Source organism: Bos indicus x Bos taurus, unplaced genomic scaffold (genome assembly GCF_003369695.1).
Source record: "Bos indicus x Bos taurus breed Angus x Brahman F1 hybrid unplaced genomic scaffold, Bos_hybrid_MaternalHap_v2.0 SuperScaffold_100147, whole genome shotgun sequence".
NCBI classification, from domain to species: Eukaryota; Metazoa; Chordata; class Mammalia; order Artiodactyla; family Bovidae; genus Bos; species Bos indicus x Bos taurus.
Window position 1 is genome coordinate 73,115 of NW_020867070.1, and position 14,673 is coordinate 87,787.

The 14,673-nt window shown below is 41.5% G+C and overlaps 1 protein-coding gene across 1 annotated transcript in view; it reads left to right on the top strand.

The window, feature by feature from the left end:
* Window positions 1-14,673, top strand: part of LOC113888461 (multidrug resistance-associated protein 4-like) — a 162,961-nt gene that overhangs the window by 25,266 nt on the left and 123,022 nt on the right. Inside the window, 4 exon segments of the mRNA XM_027535587.1 lie at window positions 418-581; window positions 1,742-1,867; window positions 3,385-3,634; window positions 13,731-13,816. Of these exon segments, the coding sequence (XP_027391388.1) occupies window positions 418-581; window positions 1,742-1,867; window positions 3,385-3,634; window positions 13,731-13,816 (626 nt within the window).

A 14,673-nucleotide genomic window follows, 5' to 3' on the forward strand; every position in this document is an offset into this window, starting at 1 on the left:
ATGATTTAGTTTTTGCTGTGGAGAAACCACAGCCCATTAGGGAGGTAAGTACATAAATAATTACTAGAGAGTGTGGTACTTATCATAATATCAGGTTTTCTTGGGTGCTAGAGTGAGATGGGGGCTGAATATAGGGGGAAGTGAGAGTTTGGGGATGCCCTGAGCTCATTTGTGGTGTAGACAAAATCAGCATCTTCCTTCAGGTCGGGTTCTCCTTGGATGTCCCTGAAGCTGGCCCTGTGCTGCCAGGAACAGCGTCGTCTGGGCTGGACATGGGTTTCTGCTTTAGCTGGTTTAAAACCCACTGAGATATCCCTGTTTAGGTTCCTGTCTGTTCTTTCAGAGCAGATCTACACTGTGTCTTTACTAATTTTGATTGTGTACAGTCTCAAGAAGGCTTTGTCTTTCTCTTTTAAGGTAACAATGTTCTTGCACTATCTGTGGGTGGGGCCACTGCAGGCTATCGCAGTGACCGCCCTGCTCTGGATGGAAATAGGAATGTCGTGCCTTGCTGGGATGGCAATTCTCGTTATTCTTCTGCTTTTGCAAAGCTGCTTTGGAAAGTTGTTTTCATCACTCCGGTAAGAGAAACACTGGTTTAAAAAATAGGTGATACGTGCTTGGTAACATCCACAGTCTGCCAATGAAGTCGATGCTTCTGTTCAGAAACAAAACCAATGCCTTTTCTAATCTTCTTTGCATGGGTTGTAGACCCTTCAGGCTTAGCCAGTAGAGGCTCCAGCCTTAAGCTGAAGGCTGATCTTTAAACAGAAAAGGTGACGGCCCTCACTGGCTCCTCCTGACACTGTACCTGAATAAGTGGAGAGTCCTTAAGAAGAATTTACCAATGTCCAAGTTATTTAAACATTATTAAAAAGAGTAATAATTTTACAGGCCCATTTCTAGATGAATTTATTTTTGTTAAGCTTGTTTTAGAGCCACCTTCAGGTAGTGTATTTATGTCTTGTTTTATTTCAATGTTTCCATTAAGTTATAGGCACCCCAAGGGCAAGGTTGACCTTAATTGTGTCTTTATAAAACCCCACAGTCCCAGCAGCATATGTGATAGAACAGTGGCTGGTGATGAAGGGCCTAATGATGATGAGATAGACCTGAAGCAGGTCCCAGAGGGTTGGAGGTGGGTCATTGTCAGGTTGTCAGGTGATGGAGGTATTGTGCTGTTTGAATATTTTTTTCCTTGAGTTTTTTCTTTTTATGTGTGAATTTACATGTGATGTTTTTGTCTATTTGAAATTTCCTTTCCTGTCTTTGCTGTGGAGAGATGTTCCTTATCTTTCAAGGTTCTGTTCCAATGCTACTAGGTCTCTAAAGATTTTCTTGCTCTCTTTTCCCAGTGGAATTAACAGCCCCATCTTTTCAGCTCCCCAGAATTTTACTCCTATTTTTTTACCTCATAGACACTGTCTTCTGGTACATCCGTTTCTGCCTTCTCTGCCCAAGCACAACCTCCTTGGGAAGATGGTTTGTATCTGACTCATTTCAGGTCTTCCTTAGCTGATATGGCAAGTTCTCCAAGTTACTTCTTGAATGGGACTGAATGGTTGACTTCCTAATTGAAGATTTTCTCAATTTGTACTTTGAGTAGGACTTGCCTGCATTGTCATCTCGAAAGAGCTATAGAAAATAATTTGATCACTGATCCCTCCCTGTGCCCACTGTTGCTGCTACAGAAAGTTATGCTGTGATCACTAAGGCTCATCTCTCATGTCTGTCCCCTCAGGAGTAAGACCGCAGCTCTCACAGATGACAGGATCAATACCATGAGTGAAGTTATAAGTGGCATCAAAACAATAAAAATGAATGCTTGGGAAAAGTCATTTATAGACGTTATTTCCAGACTGAGACGGTAAGTTTCTTTCTTTCTTTCTTTCTTTCTTTTTAATGTATCACAGTGTGTGTTTGTACTGTTTTATTTCCTATTTTTACTAAATGGTTTAGAAGTCTTACCAAGTTTTCACATTAGGGTAAATTTAAATACTACCCCTCCACCCCCCCATATGTGGCAAGAGGGTTAAGGGGAATAGTAGAGATGTAATTTTCAGCTGCTCTTCCATTTACCATCTTTACTTCTTAATGCTGCAAATTCCAAATAAGCAATGATTCTAAGATATTAGTGTTTGAGATGATATTTAAACTAAAGCTATAATATATGTTAATATAGCATAAATGGGGAGATTATAGATTGAGTGTACCTGTATCAGGGCAAACATTATGGATCAGTATTACTCGTTCCAAACAGAGCCATGAAAATACTATCTATTTGTCTTTGCTTTATGTTTGTAGATTTTTTAAAAATGTTTCATTTAAATATCTGATGAGCTTTTATACTCTAGCACAGGGTACTTAGAATTTTCTGGGAGTACCCTGTCACCTCTCACTTTGCATCTTTGTGGGGGCCCCGCGCTCTGCTGGAAATACACGCTCATCTTCCTTCTTCTCTGGTCTCTGCCAATCCTAACTGACTCCTGCTCATCTTCTCAGGGTCTACATGTGTGTGACTTGTCCTGTCTCTACTGCTCTGAGTTATATGACTCAGCTCTGTGCTCCTGTGGGGATGTGCTGGCTGCCTCAGTCTAATGTCTTGGTGTCCCAAAAATTTTGTGTTTATTCTTTTTTAAAAGTGTACACATGCTTCATACTACATCTTTTTTATTTCTTTATTCATTTATTTTTGGTTGTGCTGGGTCTTCATTGTTGCACACAGGATTTCGGTAGTTGTGGTGGGTGGGGGCTGCTTTTTCATTGATGTTCTTGGGCTTCTAACTGGTGGTTTCTCTTGTTGCGGAGCACAGGCTCCAGGTGCACAGGCTTCAGTAGTTGCAGTAGTGCACAGGCTTTAGAGCTTGGGCTCAGTAGTTGTGGCGCATAGGCTTAGTTGCTCTGCAGCATGTGGAATCTTCCAGACCAGAGACGGAGCCTACGTCCGCTGCATTGGGAGGCCAATTCTTATCTACGGGACCATCAGGGAAGTCCTGAGGTTTATTATTCTTTTCCTCTCCAAGTTCATGAGGTCCTGATGGGGGTGGGCATTTTTTTCTGTCATCAATGAGGAGCCCAGCACAGGATATGTAGTTGTGAATGCTTGCTGAATGTATGTTCAAATCTGTCAGATTGAGCCAAGTTTTTTAAAAGTGTGACATTAGGACTTCATTTAGTTGGAAAAGTGAAGTGGTGATGAAGTGTGTAGTCCTTGGTTTGGAGCAGAGTTCCAGGTGTGCACTCTGAGTGTCTCCATAACATGATTGATGGTTTACCTTAATTTGTGTCCACTTCCTCTAAAGGGGCCACTCACACAGGGCACTTGAATTCATGCGTTGGATGTCAATAGTTCTTAAAAATGCTATTTCCTACTGTCCTTTCTAGGAAGGAAATTTCCAAGATTCTGAGAAGTTCCTACCTTAGAGGAATGAATTTGGCATCATTTTTCGCTGTCAGCAAAATCATGATTTTTGTCACCTTCATCACCAATGATCTCCTTGACAACCGGATTACAGCCAGCCAAGTGTTTGTGGTGGTGACACTGTTCGAGGCTCTTCGGTTTTCGAGCACCCTCTACTTCCCCATGGCTGTCGAGAAGGTGTCAGAGGCCATTGTCAGCATCCGAAGAATCGAGGTTTGGTGACAGATAACTTTTTTCCATTGCAGGTGGATTCTTTGTAAATTGCCTCCTTTTCTGCGGTGTCACTGTGTTCCAGTTAGGTGAGATTTACCTCTCTCAGTGTCAAATCTGTCAGTCATTCCAAACTGTCCTACATACTCCTGTCTCCTCCTAGGTAGAATGCATTACAGAGAACGTAGGATCCCTGCTCATTTAGGGGCAGTAATATCAATAGCAGTGGCACAGGCTCTATGTGCAGTGATGCCTGCAGGGCAATTAAAGTGACCCAAAGCAAGAGAAGGAAGGAAGCAGACTGCATCTCCTGTGCTGACTCAAATGAGATTTGTGTGTGTCTGATGAGGTTTCTATACTATAAAAAAACTATTATCCATAAAATAGATCAGCCATACTGGGTCATTTCTGATTCCCTGAGTTTATCATTCTTTCTTATGGGACTTCTAGCAACATTGATAAGGGATGGTCCATGCAGTTTACAAAATTTCTTTTTCATAGCTTTCATGTCTTGAAATAAGACATTCAGGAATATCCTTGGACTGTAGTGATGTAATGAGTGACACGGTAATTTGTCCAAGATGGAAGCTTCATGTGTGTGTTGTGTGGCTGTGGTTTTATTATTGTTCATATTAGTCTAATTTTTCCTAAGGCCTTTAACTAATTGGATGAGGCCCACCTACATTATTGAGGATAATCTGCTCTATGCTCTACTGAGAGTCTACTTATTTAAGTGTCCATCTCATCTGAAAAATACTTTCACTGTAATACATGTTTGAACAAATGTCTGGGGACTGTGGTTTACCTAAATTAACATAAAAGTAACTATCACCCAGAGGGATGGTGTGGGGAGGGAGGAGGTACGGGGGTTCAGGATGGGGAAAACGTGTATACCCGTGGCGGATTCATGTTGATGTATGGCAAAACCAATACAGTATTGTAAAGTAATTAACCTCCAATTAAAATAAATAAATTTATATTTAAAAAAAGTAACTATCACACCCTCTTGAATCCCTATCTCCTCCTTTTAGCTCTTGGACGTGACTTTGTCCTCATTAAGCCAGGTGTAAATGGATTTCTTTCCCTCCCTGAGCTCCAGACTTACCTAAAGGGCAGATACAGTGCCTCATTCATTTTTGTAGTCCTCTCAAATAGAAGATGCTCAGAAAATATTTAACTGAAGAAAACTTCCAGCTTCATCATGTCTGGGCTCTTGCAAATGCCTAATCATTAAGTATGGTTATAGTGGAAAAAAGTAATAACTCTGATTCTTTGGTAGATTGTGTGATAGACCAGGAACTGTGGCATGAAAGGGATCCTGCAGAAGGTTTTCATGGAATTGTGCTCAAATATTTGGGTAGAGTTTTTTATTCCTTTCCCACCAAAATGCAATTGAACTGTCGGAGGCCTGAAATTTCTTCCCATGTAGATGTGTGCAGTAATATTAAAATTATGACCTGGGGAGAATATTGAATTTTCTGGGGCTGACAAATTTTCTTTGTCAGGCTGCTTTGTGTTCTGATGAAGGAAGCACTTGTGATCTGGGCAGAAAACCTAAAATTTCCCTTGTGTATACAAGATGTCTGGCAGGAAGTTGGTCTAGGAATTTAGAGATCTGTCAGCAAGTAGCTATTTTCAGTAAAGATGGGACAAGTGGCTGAGAATAAGAGTGGTGAGAAGAGTAAGTGTTATCATGGGAAACTGCTTCCTGGTGAAGTGAAGTGAAGTTGCTCAGTCATGTCCGACTCTTTGTGACCCCATGGACTGTAGCCTACCAGGCTTCTCCATCCATGGGATTTTCCAGGCAAGAGTACTGGAGTGGGTTGCCATTTCCTTTTCCAGGGGATCTTCCCGACTCAGGGATTGAACCCAGGTCTCCTGCATTGCAGGCAGACACTTTACCCTTTGAGCCACCAGGGAAGCCCTTGCTTCCTAGTGGGTTGAAGTAATTGGGGTAAGACTTTCATTTAGATATTAGATGCTTCTTCAGTCCATATAGTTTCTACAACTCTTTAAAATATTTAGTTGTCTAGTTCATCAGAATCACATAGTTCAGTTCAGTTCAATTCAGTTGCTTAGTTGTGTCCAACTCTTTGTAACCCCATGGATCGTAGCACACCAGGCCTCCCTGTCCATCACCAACTCCCGAAGTCTACTCAAACTCATGTCCTTTGAGTTGGTGATGCCATCTAACCATCTCATCCTCTGTCATCCCCTTCTCCTCCTGCATTGATCTTACCCAGCATCAGCGTCTTTAAAACCATATTATCATACTTTGGAGTTTCTGATTCACTAGGATTTTTTATTCCTTTGCCACCAAAATTCAGTTAAACTGTCTGAGGCTTGAAATTTCTTCTCATGTAGATGTGTATAGTAATATTACAATTATGATGTGGGGAAAACTTTGACTTTTCCGGGGCTGACAGATTTTCTTTGTCAAGCTGCTTTGTGTTCTGATGAAGGAAGCACTTTTGATTTGGGCAGAATCAAAAGTGATTTGAATGGTCTAGTGGTTTCCCCCACTTTCTTCAATTTAAGTCTGAATTTGGCAATAAGGAGTTCATGATCTGAGCCACAGTTAGCTCTCGGTCTTGTTTTTGCTGACTGTATAGAGCTTCTCCATCTTTGGCTGCAAAGAATATAATCAATCTGATTTCGGTGTTGACCATCTGGTGATGTCCATGTGTAGAGTCTTCTCTTGTGTTGTTGGAAGAGGGTGTTTATTATGATCAGTGTGTTCTCTTGGCAAAACTCTATTAACCTTTGCCCTCCTTCATTCTGTACACAAGGCCAGATTTTCCTGTTACTCCAGATATTTCGTGACTTCCTACTTTTGCATTCCAGTCCCCTACAATGAAAAGGATATCTTTTTTGGGGTGTTAGTTCTAAAAGTTCTTGTAGGGCTTCATAGAACCATTCAACTTCAGCTTCTTCAGTGTTACTGGTCAGAGCCTAGACTTGGATTACCATGATATTGAATGGTTTGTGTTGGAAACGAACAGAGATCATTCTGTCGTTTTTGAGATTGCATCCAAGTACTGCATTTCGGACTCTTTTGTTGACCATGATGGCTACTCCATTTCTTCTAAGGGATTCCTGCCTGCAGTAGTAGATATAATGGTCATTGGGGTTAAATTCACCCATTCCAGTCCATTTTGGTTTGCTGATTCCTAGAATGTTGATGTTCACTCTTGCCACCTCTTGTTTGACCACTTCCAATTTGCCTTGATTCATGGACCTAACATTTCAGGTTCCTATGCAATATTGCTCTTTATAGCATTGGACCTTGCTTCTATCACCAGTCACATCCACAACTGGGTGTTGTTTTTGCTTTGGCTTCATCCCTTCATTCTTTCTGGAGTTATTTCTCCACTGATCTCCAGTAGCAAATTGGGTACCTACTGACCTGGGGAGTTCATCTTTCTGTGTCCTATCTTTTTGCCTTTTCATATTGTTCATGGAGTTCTCAAGGTAAGAATACTGAAGTTGTTTGCCATTCCTTTCTCCAGTGGACCACATTCTGTCAGAACTATGAACACAGGTTCATGACATTGTACAGGAGACAGGAATCAAGACTATCCCCAAGAAAAAGAATTGCAAAAAAGCAAAATATCTCTCTGAGGAGGCCTTACAAATAGCTGTGAAAAGAAAAGAAGCAAAAATCAAAGGAGAAAAGGAAAGATATACCCATTTGAATGCAGAGTTCCAAAGAATAGCAAGGAGAGATAAGAGAGCCTTCCTCAGTGATCAATGCAAAGAAATAAAGGAAAACAATAGAATAGGAAAGACCAGAGATATCTCAAGAAAATTAGAGATACCAAGGGAATATTTCATTCAAAGATGGGCTAATTGCAGGACAGAAATGGTATGGACCTAACAGAAGCAGAAGATATTAAGAAGAGGTGGCAAGAATACACAGAACTGTACAAAAAAGATCTTCACGACCCAGATAATCATGATGGTGTGATCACTCACCTAGAGCCAGGCATCTAATCCAGGGATGAGATGATGTGGTTAGGTTTAGTGTGAAATAGAGAGACTTGGCCAGATTTGAGAGATACTCGGGGCACATCTTGAATCGGGTATTGTGGGTGAAAAGGTGGATATCACATGCTTCACATTTTGGGGCTATAAAATCACCTGGATTCACTCAAATAATGAGTACTAGAGGAGAACCAAACTTGGGGAGGAGAGCATGAACTTGGTTTTGAATTCTGACATGCTTAGAAATATCTAAATATTTGCTATAAGGCCCACTTCACTGACTGTCCTTGACCTGATTCAGCTTTCTATCCTGTTCAGTTCAGTTCAGTTCAGTTGCTTAGTTGTGTCTGACTCTTTGCAACTCCATGGAAGGCAGCATGCCAGGCTTCCCTGTCCATCACCAACTCCTGAAGCTTGCTCAAACTCATGTTCATTGAGTCAGTGATACCATCAAACCATCTCATCCTCTGTTGTCTCCTTCTCCTCCTGCTTTCAATCTTTCCCAGCATTAGGGTCTTTTCAAATGAGTCAGTTCTTCATATCAGGTGGCCAAAATATTGGAGTTTCAGCTTCAGCATGAGTCCTTCCATTGAATATTCAGGACTGATTTCCTTTATGATTGACTGGTTGGATCTCCTTATAGTCCAAGGGACTGTCAAGAGTCTTCTCCAACACCACAGTTCAAAAGCATCAGTTCTTCCACACTTAGCTTTCTTTATAGCCCAACTCTCACATCCATACGTGACTACTGGAACAACCATAGCTTTGACTAGAAGGACCTTTGTTGGCAAAGTAATGTCTCTGCTTTTTAATATGATGTCTAGGTTGGTCATAGCTTTTCTTCCAAAGAGCAAGTGTCTTTTAATTTCATGGCTGCAGTCACCATCTTCAGTGATTTTGGAGCCCAAGAAAATAAAGTCTGTCACTGTTTCCATTGTTTCCCCCAAATATTTGCCATGAAGTGATGGGACCAGATGCGATGATCTTAGTTTTCTGAATGTTGAGTTTTAAGCCGACTTTTCACTCTTTCATTTTCATCAAGAGGCTCTTTAGTTCCTATCCTGTTATATAGTTCCTATCCTGTTATTTACTTCCTATGCTGTTATCTAACAGGTAATAGACAATGATTGGGTGTTCATTTTCTTCCTCAGCCTGCCTCTCACTTAGATGGGTTAATGTCCAATTAGAAGGTGAAAAGGGCAGCAAGAGTGGAAGAAAAGGTCAGCTGAGTTTACTGACCAGGTAGTTAGAGCTGGGTGAGGTCTGACCACAGATGGGCTGGAAGTGTGGTGGACATGAGGAGTTTAGCTTACTGTGTGGGGTTGAGCTCTGCTGCCCCGCTGTCCGCCACAGCCTGGGACTCAGTAGACTGGATGGTCATCTCCTCGGATTTCTTCTCAGGTCATATCTGGGAGTCCTAGGAAGGAAACCCACCACCCCTGCCTACCTTAGAGATGGTGTGGTTGTCCATACCCACAGGCAGACCTACACGTGGTCTTCATAGTTTTGTGTTTTCTTGTTTATACATGCTTTTCAACTTCCTTTTTTCATATCGAGAATATGAGGATTTATTATGATTTTATAGGTCCAAGAAGTCCCTCTATTTTTTTCTTAATAAGAAAAGGGATCTGAAGGTCTTGGCATTGAATGACTCCACTAGGATTGTAAATATCTTGTCTCCGAAGCACTGAAAGTCTTCAGTGATTTTACATGCCATAAAATGAGTCTCTGAGGTTACATTGTTCATAAAACAGGTTTTCCATTTCCAGCCACTGGGAACTCAATCTTTTTGGCTACAGTTCTGATGTTGATACTTTCCTGCAGAACCTGTTCTGGGTCTAAAAGAAATTTAATTTCAGCTTTTCCATTAGCCTGAGTCCTGGAGAAGAATTCAGCCAGCACTTTTGCACCTTCATGAGTTGGTCATGTGCTGAGTGGAGTGTCATTTAACCCCTGGAAGCCTGTGACTCTTTCCCTACTCAGACCTATTATTTGTGAACAAGCACTCAATAGATTTAATTCCTTAATTAGTGCTTCTTCTTTACTTTCTTCTTCTTTTTTTGAAAGTGGAAATTTCTGTTCTATTGTGCACATACTTAACATTATTTTTGTCTTGGTAACACATTTAAGCTAAAATTGGAATTTCTGTCTAGATAAAAATGTATAACATACATGTGTAACCTTTTGCTTGTTGCCGTGTTAGCTCAGACTGTGTAAGGCTATAGTAGTCATGCAGTCAGTGTTTGTACTGATTTGAACCAGCCCTACAGTCTATTCCTTGCCTTACCCATGATGGGTTAACTCTGTGCAAAGCTTAGTCTCAGTTGGAGTTGTGACTGTAGGTACATGAATGATGTAGTGTCTCCCTTCTATGTGATTTATTATCTCTCTGGGGATTCAGAGGTAGGGAGTGCAGTGCCAGCCTGGATTGTCCTGAGTGGTTCCATGGAGGGTTACCATTTGAGATCGACTCGGAAGGATGGATGGGGTTAGTACTCAGGATATCCAGGCAGAGGCCACCTGGGGAGTGTGGACTTAGGTACTGATGGATCTCTGGGTGTGTTAAGCGTGGTGGACACTCAGAGGTGCCGTAAAGAGATCAGGAAGAAGTGGTGTTGGGATTGGTTTGATGGTGTTGAGGAGGGCTGGGGAAGGAACCAGCAAAATAAAAGTTGTGTTAATATTTTCAGTGGTTAATAGTGGGTGAAATTCTGAAATCATATTGTGTTGAGAGAAAAGCATTGGGAGAGGGATGAGCTGTGTCAGAACAGGTGAGACCTGGTACCTGGCTGACTATGGAAGAGGTGGTGTGGAGAGAGAACTCGGGCTGTGGTGGTTGAGAGTCTGCAGAGGAGTCCTCAGACCACCGTCTGTCCACCCTGTCTCCTGCTGGACTTGGGCTCGGGGCGGGGAGGAGGAGCCATGCCCAGTGTTAGGCTCTCAGTGAGACTGCATGAGAGGAGGAGGGAACAAGTAGTGGCGTCTCCCACCAGCTGGTCTTTGAGAGAGATGCAGGAATCACTATGTCTTTCTTTTCTTGCATAGAAGCAGGTTTTCATGTTCAGTTTTTACCAGTTGTTCTTTTATAGTAGAAGATCACAATCACATTTATGATTTGGGGGCATGATATTCTGGGTGTCAAGGACTTGAAATGTGTTTATGATTTTTAGTGTAATAGGTTACTGTTTATGTGTTGTTTTCTTTCTCCCACATCCTCAGATGCTTATTTCAGTTTCCTCCTATGTTGGTTTGGACTCAGTTTGCCTATGAGTCCTAGAATTACCCATGTTAAAGCTGCTTATACAGATAGTTTATTTTTCTCTCATGCTAGTGTCCTTATAAGGCTGTGTTATGGGTTTCCTCAGCAGTGGCCACAGGACTGGAAAAGGTCAGTTTTAATTCCAATCTCAAAGAAAGGCAATGCTAAAGAATGCTCAAACTACGGCACAATTGCACTCATCTCACACGCTAGTAAAGTAATGCTCAAAATTCTGCAATCCAGGCTTCAGCAGTACGTGAGCCGTGAACTTCCAATTGTTCAAGGTGGTTTTACAAAAGGCAGAGGAACCAGAGATCAAATTGCCAACATCCGATGGATCATGGGAAAAAGCAAGAGAGTTCCAGAAAAACATCTATTTCTGCTTTATTGACTATGCCAAAGCCTTTGTGTGGATCACAATAAACTGTGGAAAATTCTGAAATAGATGGGAGTACCAGACCACCTGACTTGCCTCTTGAGAAACCTATATGCAGGTCAGGAAGCAACAGTTAGAACTGGACATGGAACAACAGACTGGTTCCAAATAGGAAAAGGAGTAGTACATCAAGGCTGTATATTGTCACCCTGATTATTTAACTTCTATGCAGAGTACATCATGAGGAATGCTGGTCTGGAAGAAGCATAAGCTGGAATCAAGATTGCCAGGAGAAATATCAATAACCTCAGATATGCAGATGACAGCACCCTTATGGCAGAAAGTGAAGAGGAACTAAAAAGCCTCCTGATGAAAGTGAAAGAGGAGAGTGAAAAAGTTGGCTTAAAGCTCAATGTTCAGAAAACAAAGGTCATGGCATCTGGTCCCATCACTTCATGGGAAATCGATGGGGAAACAGTGGAAACAGTGTCAGACTTTATTTTTGGGGGGCTCCAAAATCACTGCAGATGGTGACTGCAGCCATGAAATTAAAAGACGCTTACTCCTTGGAAGGAAAGTTATGACCAACCTAGATAGCATATTCAAAAGCAGAGACATTATTTTTGCCAAAAAAGGTCCGTCCCGTCAAGGCTATAGTTTTTCCCGTGGTCATGTATTGATGTGAGAGTTGGACTGTGAGGAAAGCTGAGCACTGAAGAATTGATGCTTTTGAACTGTGGTGTTGGAGAAGATTCTTGAGAGTCCCTTGGACTGCAAGGAGATCCATCGAGTCTATCTTAAAGGAGATCAGTCCTGAGTGTTCTTTGGAAGGACTGATGCTGAAGCTGAAACTCCAATACTTTGGCCACCATCATGCGAAGAGTTGACTCATTGGAAAAGACCCTGATGCTGGGAGGGATTGGGAGCAGGAGGAGAAGGGGACGACAGAGGATGAGATGCCTGGATGGGATCACTGACTCGATGGACATGAGTTTGCGTGGACTTCGGAAGTTAGTGATGGACAGGGAGGTCTGGCATACTGTGATTCATGGGGTCGAAAAGAGTCAGACATGACTGAGTGACTGAACTGAACTGAACTGATGGGTTTCCTGGGGCTGCTGTAACCAAGTACCAACAAACAGGTGCTTAAAAACCCCAGAAATTGATTGTTTCCTCAGTCCTGGAGCTAGAAGTCTGAAGTCAAGGAGTCAGCAGGTCACCATCCCCACTCTGAATCCTGCAAGAGGGAATCCTTCCTCGCCTCTGTTGGATTGAGGCCTACCCTTATTCCAGGTGTGATCTCACCTTAATTTATTAACATCTTGCAGCAAGCAACCCTGTTTTTAAAGTCATATTTTGAGGTAATAATTTAGGATTTCAGTAGACTTTTTTTGTGGGAATCATCCTCCATGGTGTTAACGACTCAGACTCTTTTTTTTAGCAAAAATTTAATTTTATCTGTGCTGGGTCTTCATTGCTACACAGATTTTTCTCCAGCTGTGGCAAGCAAGCTTCTCACTGTGGTGACTTCTCTTGTGGAGCATGGGCTCCAGGTGCCCAGGCTTCGGTAGTTGTGGCACTTGGGCTCTAGAGCTCAGACTCAGTAGTTGTGGCACATGGGCTTAGTTGCTCTGTGGCATGTAGAATCTCCTGGACCAGGGATCAAATTCGTGTCCCCTGCACTGACAGGCAGATTCTTATCTACTGCATCACTAGGGAGGTCCCAGACTCTTTCTTGTTACTCTATTGTGTATGGCCTTGACCAAGCCGGCAGCCTCCAAAGCCCAGGCCATGGGGCAGAGAAGGTTCTGGACATTGTCACTCTCCACTGATCTGGATGGATTTAATCACGTGGCTGCTCGTATCTGCTTGGGAGCCTGGAGAGCGAGGGCTTCCTTCCAGGCTGCAGATAAAATCTGGGGTTTGGGAAGAATGAGAGCAGATTTTGAGGACAGCCAGCAGTCTCTGCCACATTTTCATGGTTCTTGGAGGAGGCGATGGCACTGGGGTTGTCTCAGTTGTTTACTCTATTTCTCTGCCATAGTAGCTTTTCTTGTTGGATTATGTCTAGCATTTGCAGGACAGGAGGGAGTTTTCCTGCATAAGATTATGCTAGCTTTGTAGTGGTTCTCAGGAGTTGGTTTTAATCAGCTACATTCCACTGAATAACTGCTAAGCAATGTGAACATGGCAAGAAGTGGGAGCTACAGTCATTCCTGTTGTAGGACAGAGGGCAGTGTCCAAGAAGAAGAGACAGTGATTGTGGAAAGATGCTTGTAAAATATTTTTAAGAGAAATTTAAGAGCACTTCATTTTTAGAATAACGACTTAAGTGATAATTAATGGAAACAATGATACTGACTTAAAAACATTAGGAAAAAGGCAGAGTGTGTTTAAGTGTCTAGGGAAAGGTCATGATGCAAAACAGGCATCACCAGGGTTTTCGTTTGGCATCTCTGCCATTGGTCTTGTTGTCCCAGCCTGTCCTGTGCCCCTTGATGCCTGAAGGCCTGGGCATGGCCTTCCTCGCTGTGTCCCTAGCAGTGTCAATGCTGCTTGGCATATGGTGGGATTCAATATTTATGGAATCATTTCGTACCAATTCTCCTGTTTGTTGTTAGTAACTCAAAAGTTAAACAATAAAAAATATCCAGGTTCTAAATGTGTTGAAGTTTGGAGTCATATTTTCTCTTTAAGGAGTAACCAGTATACTTGTTGAGAAAGTAACTACTTTGCTCGTGGCCAGGAACTGTTTATTTTATATATTAAAAAAAAAAATATATATATATATATAGAGTACAGATATATATATATCTGTACACTTATATATATATAATATATATCTGTATATATATAATATCTGTACATTTATATATATATGGGACTTCCCAGGTGGTACTAGTGGTACTAGTGGTAAATAACCTTATGTTTATATGACTTCCCAGGTGGCACAGTAGTAAAGAATACTCCTGCCAATGCAGGAGATGCAAGAGATGCAGGTTTGATCCCTAGGTTGGGGAGATAGCCTGGAGAAGGAAATGGCAACCCATTCCAGTATCCTGCCCAGAAAATCCCATGCAGGTCTCAGAAGAGTAATACTTGACTGAGCAATTAAAAAACAGTGTTTGTATATAAAATATTCTTATATGTGTTTTATATATAAATATGTTTATATATACACATACATATGTATATAAAAGACTTTATGCATACTATATATACTACATTAATGATTATGTATACCAATATGATATATATTATTCTATATATATATATTATTTAGTATGTTCTGATATGAAACAAAACTAGTTTAAGTACAGCTGACAAATTATATGTAGGCTGTATAAAATCTTTTATTATAAATTCCAGGAAAGCAATTATTTTTGTTTGTGCTTTGTTCTTGCAGTTTAACAATATGTGTTT